Here is a 10,529-nt window from a genome sequence, read left to right as displayed (position 1 = left end):
ATATTTGACTCAACCTTACTGCTGAGAAGTGGAGATATGCCAATCTTAACTGCAAATAGAGCTCTTCAGATGAGTTTATTCAAACGAAGGTGGCAATATATTCATAAATTATAAAGTTTATTTTTACGTAGTCATTGGAATGTGTGGAGCATTGGAATGAACTTCTTCATGTTGTTGACATGAGTGTCATTCATGTTAATGGTAATCTATTTGCTATTTTAGTTAATTTAGATTGCTTTTATATATCTTGTGCTATTAGCAACACTGAGGATTAATGACCTAAATCTGGAACCTCTGGCTTTGTATTCTTCCATGTAGGCCAGTTTATTAACTGTAATATGAGTATATATGAAAGTAGAAAGTGAAATAATAGAATAAATGTATTGTAAGCTAAACAAATAGTGATATAAATAACATGGAACCATTTATCAACATTTTCAGATGTTGGCTAACATTGTAGAACGATTGTTCAAGATGAGATGAAATGCAATTATTGTACTCCCAAATGTGGTTAAATGTCTAGGGTAATCAATGCAGCTCCTAAAATTATTTTGGGTATTAACTATATACTAAAGTAAAATATTTCTATCAAAAATTCATGGAATAATCAAGTAACAAAATGAATACATAGCAGTTCAGTATAAAATGAACACAATGATGTCTGGCAGTAATAAAATCTGGAACAATTATGAACGTGAGTTCACTTCTTGAATGGCAGAGTATCATTTTTATAGTCCCTTGTCTTTATTGCAGGCACCTGAAATAGAAATAACAATAAGTAAACAATGTAAAATACTTTTGTTATACACATTTTGGTTGTGCATTGTTACTTCTTATGCCCCCAATTTAAAATGATGACAAGAATTGCTCATAAGTGTATCAAATGTTCATGTGTGTGTCGACCTCTAAGATAGACTAGAAGAAGTGACATGTAGTGTTCCTCAAGGCTCTATTCTAGGGCCAGTACTATTTACCATATACATAAATGACCTGCCTTCAAACTTACCCTCAGTTAAAACTACCTTATATGCAGATGACAAGAGCATTGTGCTAACTGGCAAAAATGAACAAATTCTAAATTCAAATATAAAAAACACCTCAAACGAACTCTGCAAATTTCTCTCATTCAAGAAATAAGAACAATGAAGAACCAGTAATAAAAATAGAAAATGAACACATCAAATATACAAATTTCATAAAATTCCTGGGTATTTGGATACAGAAAAATCTCAACTGGGACATACATATAGAGCACCTGGCAGGGAAATTAAGCAAAACCATATATGGCATACGAACCTTAAGAACCATAATAAACAGGGAGACAATAAGAACAACATATTTCAGTCTTTTCCAGTCACTAACATACGGAATTGTATTTTGGGGGAATGCTAGAAACAGTGCAAAAACTTTTATTTTGCAGAAGAGAGTAGTACGAATTATGGCAGGAAAGAAAATAAATGAACCATGTAGGAAAATCTTCAGGGATCTTGGCATTCTACCATTACCTTGCCTATATATATTACATTTACTGTGCTATGTAAAACAAGATATGTCTAGTTTCTCCAAACGTATCAAGGAAGTACATCAATACAACACAAGAAAAAAATCACAATCTGGTTATCCAAACTTATAATACCACTCTCCTTGAAAAAGGTTCTAAATTCGTAGATATCCACATGTATAATAAATTACCTGATCACATGAAAACAATGGAATCAAGTACCCAATTTAAGAGGGAATTAACAAAATTCTTATTACGACATCGTTTTTATTCAATGAATGAATTTCTAAATTTGTAAATATTAAATTACATAAATTGTCAACAAAGAGAGTTCGGTTGTACAGAAAATGGAATTATACTATTTATATTATCATGTACGAAGATTCACTATGTGCTATTATTGTGCCTAAATGATCATTAATCGGTTCTGTATAGATATTGCATTCTTCCATGTTGTATAAGTTACATATTTACTTTTGCATTTTATTTTTACTCTAAAAAATTTTCTTCGCTTATTATTGTGCTCGCCTTAAATATTGTATGTAATTTCATTCCCATAGTGTATTCTTCCTTTATTTGGTTTTCCTTCATGTAGAAGTTATTCAAATCATTGCTGTAATTCTTGTCTATAATTGTATTAATATTTTATTAGTGTATTTGGATTTCCTTCATGTAGTAGTTCTTAAAATCATTACTGTAATCCTTGTCTAAAATTGTATTAATATTTTATTACTGTATTTATTGTTATATGACGATTTCCATACCTATGGACATGGGTCAACGGTAAATATGAATATGGTTAGTAAATAGCGTGACCATAATTTTTGACCCAAAAATGGGACATCCCAAGGAGATCAGTTTACTCCTCTCCTGAAAAATCGGTTAGGTCTAATTATAAAATTATTGTTTGATTTAACGTATCATTATTATTATTATATTTAAAATATGATCTCCCGTTGTCAAAATGTATTAATCATTGTAATCTAGGTATGACTCAAACAGTGTTTTTGGTCCCTTCTGAAACTGAGGTGTGTCAGAAGTATTTATCAGAAGAACAAATCTTCTTGAGAACAGCTTTATTCTTCACCAACCGTTCATAAATCTCTCTGAAAAACCTTACCCCAGATATCAGACACACAATGTGAGATTTGTCTTTTGACTTATATCATAAGAACTTTCAATTCTTTATGAAAATGGCGTACTGAAACTGCATGGGCACTTCTTGGCGATACTTATTCACTGTTCTACAAATAGCAGAACACACAAAACAATACAATACATTTTTTAGCAAGGAAATGTCTCTTAAATTTAGACTTGGTTTTCAAGATTACTCCTAGACTTTTATAAAACAGGACAAATGGTGGCTTTTTACTAATATCGACGGGACGACCGGAACGACCGAAACACACCTCTGAAATGGGACTGCCCTATTAGTAAAGTATGATTTGAAGTGGGTACTAAACGTTTGAATACCTTAAGTGAAAATTGTTTTGAAAATATATCTACTTTTGAAAGATAACTATTATAATCCAAATTCAAAAAGTTAACTGTGTGGATTTCTTCTTGATCATTCAAGTGATCTTCATGCAGTTCGCTTTCACTGTTCCTAGATATACATAGTGTCCCAAAATAGTGGTTACACTCAGCGGCGTATACTCTGGGTCATCTAGGTAATCGCAGATGACCAGGCTGTATTTCTTTCTTTTTTTTAAAAAAAAATATATACATTTCTTCGCAATATTCTTCCAAACCAATTTCGATGCATAAATTTCTTTGCTTCCAGCGCGCCGCGAATGCTTCCAACCGTTTTCCGCTGAATGTCCGGGAACCTTTCTCCAGCCGGTGGAATGACGTTAGGGAATCTCACCCTGACGTCATTCCACCCGCTTCCTTTACAACCCTTGGCGAGGAGGGAAGAGAAAGAAAAGAGGGGGGAGGAAACTCTGCTTCTCAGGCCCGGCGATTCCGTGGCCAGGGTAAGCTCCTTCTGGTGAGAGTCCACCGGTCTCAACCCCTAGAGTTTGCCTTTCCCTCCGCTGGCGACCATTGACCTCCTACAACCCTCCTCCACAATTCTCTCCCGAAGGCTATGTCGTCGCTAAACATAGAAACTGTGTTTTTTTATGGCAGGGACATTTCTCAGGAACGGGAATTTTGGGTTCACAAATTGCCTTCTGTAAGGGAAATAGGGAAAACATACCCGGTAAAGTGCGAAGAACAGGAAAATATGAATAACATAGGCAAACCAATTCTACGCTAATTTTCACTATACATTTACTTCTGTCTTGCTGATGTCTGTTACATAGAAATTTATCAAAAGGAAAAAGCTTAAATATTGAAGATGAAGCAAACTAAATTAAAATTCAAAACTTAAGCAATTAATGCACCTATAAGCTGACTCCCCCCATTCTTGTATTTGCAAAAATAGTGATTGCTTCTTCTCTCTAATCTTCAAAAGCAGCGAGAGTACTTCCTTCACGGAACTGAATATTTTTTAAAGGAAAAGATATAAATAAATTATATATATTTTAGTTAATTTAAGTTACAATTCCACTTTTTTAGATTAATAGTGATGAAGATAAACGACTAAAACATATAAGAAACAAACACATCAGGCACATAGCCAGGTGGAGGATTGTTTAATGAAGTGATCGACACATTACATGGTCAACTTTATGATAGATTTGGCGATTTTCATACATTGCACTTTGTTTCCCTCTTGGATTCATTTCAGTTCCCAGTGTTTAAGAGTAACTTTCCAGAAAGAGCTTTCATATGTCTATTGGAAAAATATGGTGCACACTTTGATTCTGTGAGGCTGAAAAATGAACTCACCGTTCTCTATGCATCTCAAGATCTCAATTTTACTGGGAAGCCAATTTACTAGATAGTTTCTAATATGGTAAAGAACAAACTAACTGTTGCCTTGCCAGAAGTATATAAGTAGGCAACACTCATTCTCACTATACCATCCACTAGAGCTTCTGTTGAACGTTCTTTTTCGGCACTCAAAAGAATAAAATCATTCTGCAGATCAACCCAAGGACAGGACAGGTTAAGTGGACTTGCTCTGCTATCAATTGAAATGGAGTTGCTACGTAATCTTCATCACAACCCCACCTTTCCATTTCATGAAGTCGTTATTGGGAAGTTCACCTCTCAAATAAGAAGACTGGAGTTCAACTACAAGTAATCGGGTCCTGGGGTAAGTTGAATTTTGCACTTAAATTAATAATGAGGGTTTCTATTTCACTAGTGCATGTCTTTCATTTTATATTTCAGTTGTTTTTTTTATTTTGCTTCATAATACTGTCTTGTTTTATTATTTGAAATTCTACACGTATATTAAACTGCAATAATGAGAATTAATTGATTCCCACAAAATATTCCTAAATCCCATATGGATCCTGATATAAAATGCATGGAAACTTTTGGAGTTTGATGATCAAGGGTCGGAGATTACCCACTCGTTAGAACCAGCATACGCCACTGGTTACACTCTTTGAACGTTAATAATGGGAACACTAATAACAGCAAGTATGAACTTTTTGCATGTCACATACATAAAAGTTATAGATGTTCATTGGCAGCAATACTTTGTCTGCAGTGCTATAGAACAGATCGAGAAATCAACAAACAGCAGATATGATTTCCACAGGAAGGGAAGCACAGGTAGTGTCAATCGCATGTTTCTTGTCATCCAGTGACCATGGCTTTGAGGGGTACACATAGGGTTACCAGATTGCTGTAAGGGAAATGTAGGACATACTGTCCCAAAATGTAGGACATCAAGTCAAAATGTAGGACACAACACATTCTCAATAAATAATACATATTCCTATAGAACACGTTAGAAAGTAGTTGTAAAATGACACTTTTCAGTTTTAAAAAAATGAATTCTCAATGAATTTTTAAATGCAAAATTTCAAAATTCGCAATCATTTAATCAATGCATCTCTTACTACATGATTTAAGTGGTACTTCTCAGAGGAGACAATTTTTATCAAAATTTCAGGTTTAGTCAAACTATAATTATGTTAGTTGAAATTATAGGGACCAATACAAAACATTTTACGGACTTTATGAAAAAATAATTTCTCTCGTGAGTCTGTTGTGCTGATGGTAATGAAAGTACTCACTCAACATTTGAATTATTACCTGTAATGGCAAACAAATATTCAGCAATTACCGTAACTTATAATGGTTTCAGAAGTTCCATCTTGGGTAGTTTTTAGTTCAATAACAGGGTGTCTACCAAAACAACAAACCCAAAATTTGTGACTTTTTCTGGACTTTTTCCTCTTTTTCGTAACGTTCTTTTTATTGGATCCCTACTTAATTAAAGTTGGAAATTAATCCCTCTGTCCCATAATTATAGTCCGGTATGCCAAAATGGTAGTACAGGAATTACAGACGAAGAGGCAGATGGAAAACACACGGATGAGGAGAGGCACAGTAGATCAATCTTCAAGATTGTGAAGAGGAACAACTTGACCTTATTGCAACGAGCAAGAAATACCACCCAGACGATTACCAAAAGGAGGCGTTGGGTTGCAACACACCGGTGTGGCACTGTATGGCAACCGGTCTAGCAAGGCACGCTGCAAATTGTTAGTAGAGCACTCCTTCAGTGAGTACGTGTGAGAAGAACAGCCATGAACACACAACCCATGATAGGAAGTGACAGGGGTAGCAAGAACCTCACGGACAGTAAACGACAGGCAGTGTACGAGTTTCTCTTTGAAAACAGTACGGCTGGCGTAGTGAAGAAGGTGCCATGACAAGTGCAGCTGAGAAATTTCATGTAAGTACGAGAACAGTACGTCACATTTTGCAACAGGGGCGGCAATCGTTGAAAAATGGGGCCATTCGTGCTGCGGTTGCATCTCGGATGAAAGGCAAAGTCGGACCAAAGAAGAAGGATCTTGCCCTACAACGACTACAGCACCTACCGCTGCGAAAGTGGCTGAATATTCATTCAATGGCAGTGGCGCTAAATGTTGCTAAGAGTACCCTACACAGGCGTGTGAAGGCAGGAGAGATCAGAGTGCATACGAATGCGCTGAAGCCATTATTGACTGATAGCAACAAGACGGAACGTCTAAAATTTGCCTTGTCAATGCTGGATCCTACCACAGTCGCTTGTCCTGAAAGCGGAAATCCGAAGTTCAACATGATGATGGAGACAGTTCATGTGGATGAAAAATCGTTCTACCTGATGAAGGATGGTCAGAAATTGTACTTGCAGCCCAACGAACCAGACCCGCAGTGAACATGTAAAAGCAAATATTTTATTCCCAACCTCATGTTTCTGGCTGCCATCGCCCGGCCTCGTTGGGATCCTGGTCGCAAGCAGTGGTTTAATGGTAAGTTAGGCATCTGGCAGTTCGTCAGCAAGGAACCTGCCAAGAGGAACAGTAGGAATCGTCCTGCTGGTACAATGGTCACCAAACCATTAACTGTTACCAAAGATGTTTACCGGGACATGCTCATCAACAAGTTAATCCCAGCAATAGATGCACAATGGCCTCGTGGACTGCTTGCAGGGAGAATCCAGGTGTCCGTTCAGCAGGACAATGCACGTCCGCATATCGTTCCCAATGACCGCGCCTGGATGGATGCTGCAGCGGCCAGTGGAATCACTTGGGATCTCCAATGACAACCGCCAAACAGTCCGGACATGAATGTTTTAGATCTGGGGTATGTCCGGGCAATTCAGTCTCTCCAGCATCAGGCAGCTCCACAAACTATTGATGAGTTGACCGCCGCCGTTGAAACATCTTCTCTGATCTGACACGCGACAAGCTCAACAACATGTTTTTCACTTTGCAGTCCTGTCTCATTGAAATTATGCACCTCCAAAGGTGGGAACAACTACAGGATTCCCCATATGCAAAAAGCACACTTGAACCGCCGAAACGTCCTGCCATCTCGCTTGGAGTGTCCTCTGAACATTTACGACGAGGCTACAGCAGCACTGCAGCACTAGATCTAGCTCGTTGATGGGACCTTCCTGGACCAACAATCTCTTTTGTCTTCATGTTTTATGAACTGAACATGTCGAACTTCTTGGTCACTTTGTATTGATCCTGGATTGATTACTTGTTATTTAGGTTCTTTTGGATACTGATCCTTGAGTAATAAAGCTGTATGACTCATTCCCGTGTTTCATTTTCTTCTTCTGTATACACCCATGTCACAGTTTGAATATCGATCAATTATTATGGGACAACAAACAAAGGTGTAGCGGACAATAATTATGGGACAGAGGGAGTAGTAATTAAGAAAATAAATATTTATTTAATGAAAACCCCTACCAAAGCGCCAGTTAATATGAAAACTGAAGCTGAATTTAAGAAGAGAATTAGATCTGCTTTCTCGTATTAATGCATCCTGAACTGAGTTTAGCTGACTAGCAAGGCTTTGGCGTCTGGACTCACAGTGAGTATAATCTTATGTGGGCTTGTGTCGGTTGTCCCTATATGTTTGTGACTGTCCCTTCATCCATCTTATCTTACCACCATTCATCCTCATCTTCGCGATTAGCCAAAAGGACAGAAAAAAGTGAAGTAAAATAAACTAAATCAACCAATCAATAGCAAAAATTGTTGACCACAAGGAAAATGTATTGCCTTTTTATTGACTTCTTGACCTACTTGTTGATTTCTTTACTTTTCCCTGACTTCCATGACTTTCTTGACTGGCAGACACCCTGAATAACTTTGTTCTCTATACCCCTCCTTTACAATTAAATTATATTGAATATTGAATAAGAATGGGCAACACCTTGTTCCATCAGTATAAACCCTAAGGCAAGAAATTCTGATCAGGCATTGAACAGTGACATCAGAAAGCGGTCCCAAAACTTTGTTCATTAATTGCTTCCGTTTTCCCGTTTGTTTAATAGCAGGGCATTTTTATTTTTATTTTTGTGGAAAATAAATTTCACTATTGAGTTTGGAAGCGCAGTCCATAGACTTGTAACTTGCATGATTTTTTTCTGTTACGTATTTTCCTAATTAATATTATATGACGCTCAAAATGTAGGACATTTATGATATTTTTCAAATTCCTCCCGGACACCAAACGTAATGCTAAAATGTAGGACATGTCCGGGAAAAACCGGACGTCTGGTAACCATAGGTACACACCGTTCTTCAGTTTCCCAGAGGTAGAAACCTAATGGTGTTAGATTGGGAGATCTGGGTAGTTATTTGACAATTCTTACATTACTCAAAAGAAAAATTGTTCACCTCTGTCACTTTGGGAACACAAATGCCTACTGCCTGGTGGGCTGTGATGGAACTAAAAACAACAGAATGCCTACACACGCTCGCACACTCAATATAGATATTGCAGCTTCAAATATAAAAAGTCCAATCAAGTTGTCTTGAAAAGTTTCTCTTGTTATTAACATTCAAAGAGTGTGAACACTATTATGGGACACACTGTATGTGCTGGTTTCCTGCCAGCATAACCTATTTTCTATTGCAAATATTTAGACATCAGCCAAAGCTTTAACTTTGCGGTACTAACCATTACTTTGAAAGTAAAGTCACGTGTTACTTTCTGTGTGATGTAGAAGTAATGGTAATGCACATGGGCATCACCATAAATTTTCATAGGGTGGGTGTTAGCTCATCGATAAAACTTGAACAGAGACAATAACATTTATTAACATAATGATTATTATTATGCAATAATTATTATAATGTGTAGATTTATTATTATTACTATTATTATTATTATTATTATTATTATTATTATTATTACATCCTTGGGGAAACTTCTACTAGATCCGCCAGATGAGTGACTATCCAGGCACGATTATTTTTCATGTATTTTTTTAAAGAAACATTTCATACAAGTGACCTCTCAAATAAAAATCTCATTTTTGGATTTTTAAAAACACTGGAACCATTTATTCCTTCTATTAAATGGTAGACAAAAACATAAACTGCCTCCTGTATTTTACACTTAATTTTTGCTATCTAGATCATTTCTTACTCGGGTAATTCTGTTGGAATATTAACTATTTGAAATGTATGTTATTAGGTATAAACCTTTCTGCTTTTTTGTAATCTGAAACAAAATTTCAATTTGCAGAGGGAGATTGCCCCCCCACCCCTGATGGCATAGTCGTAATGTTGCTTTGGAGTCCTGGGTTCAATCCTCGGTGGAGGCTCATGGTGGTTTGGACTCCACATTAAACTGTAGGTCCAGTCCTAATTAACCTATCTGTGCATAAGTGGACTTTAAACAAAGTGGAGCTCAGCTCCGGAGGGGGACGATGGACCAGTTCGACCTTCCCTTCTGAAACCAATGGGAATGTATTATCTTTTTAAATAACTTACCCAAAGATTTTGACTGGGAATACATTTATTCTTTATAATATATTAGCTGTTAAGTGTAAAGTAAGTACATTTCAATATACAGTATTTTCACATATTGGTGTTTCTGTAACCACGACTGTTTTAAGATATAGTTGGGGTGGGGTACTCACATTCGCCAAGCCTCTCTTCCAGCAAAGCAATCTGATCACTGAGGGATGCGATCCTATCATTCTGCCAGTCTGTACTTTGCAGCTTCTCCACAAGCTCTCTCTGTTCGTGCTGGCTCTTTTCCTGGAAATCAAATATGATGTATGCACTCGGAAACTAATTTTTGGAAATCTGCTTTTCAAACAAACTCTGTTACAAAATTAATAATGTGCATTATTTTAGAAATAACTCTAACTCACCTTTACGCTTACGTGGGGTTACCTTTTCCAGAAGCCAGGAGGGATTTCAATGTGATTTCCAGGTGGGAAACAGAAGAGTACAAAGGGAATTGAGAAAAAAAATGGTTCTTCAGAGTTGTGTGCTTATTTGCAGGCGGAGCAAAGGCCCCACACCAATTTCCTCAAGAACTGTATCTACTGTACACAAGTCCATCTGTGTTGGTCACAGCTATCGACTGCTGACTGGACGAGTCTAGTGACAAAATGGGGATGACGGTTCCAGGTGGAACTAAATGGAGAAACTGGTTC

At 36.9% G+C, this 10,529-nt stretch overlaps 1 protein-coding gene across 1 annotated transcript in view; it reads right to left on the bottom strand.

Moving 5' to 3' along the window:
- Window positions 1-362: 362 nt before the first annotated feature.
- LOC146005390 (epidermal growth factor-like protein 7) overlaps window positions 363-10,529 on the bottom strand; it is a 92,095-nt gene continuing 81,928 nt past the window's right edge. The window contains exons 8-9 of the mRNA XM_083144621.1: window positions 10,005-10,125; window positions 363-757 (exon numbers count right to left, since the gene is read on the bottom strand). Of these exons, the coding sequence (XP_083000747.1) occupies window positions 729-757; window positions 10,005-10,125 (150 nt within the window). The 3' untranslated portion in view covers window positions 363-728. The remainder of the gene's footprint in view (window positions 758-10,004; window positions 10,126-10,529) is intronic.

This window comes from Lepisma saccharinum, chromosome 23 (assembly GCF_977018435.1).
Source record: "Lepisma saccharinum chromosome 23, izLepSacc3.1, whole genome shotgun sequence".
NCBI classification, from domain to species: domain Eukaryota; kingdom Metazoa; phylum Arthropoda; class Insecta; order Zygentoma; family Lepismatidae; genus Lepisma; species Lepisma saccharinum.
This window is presented reverse-complemented; position numbering and strand designations above follow the sequence as displayed.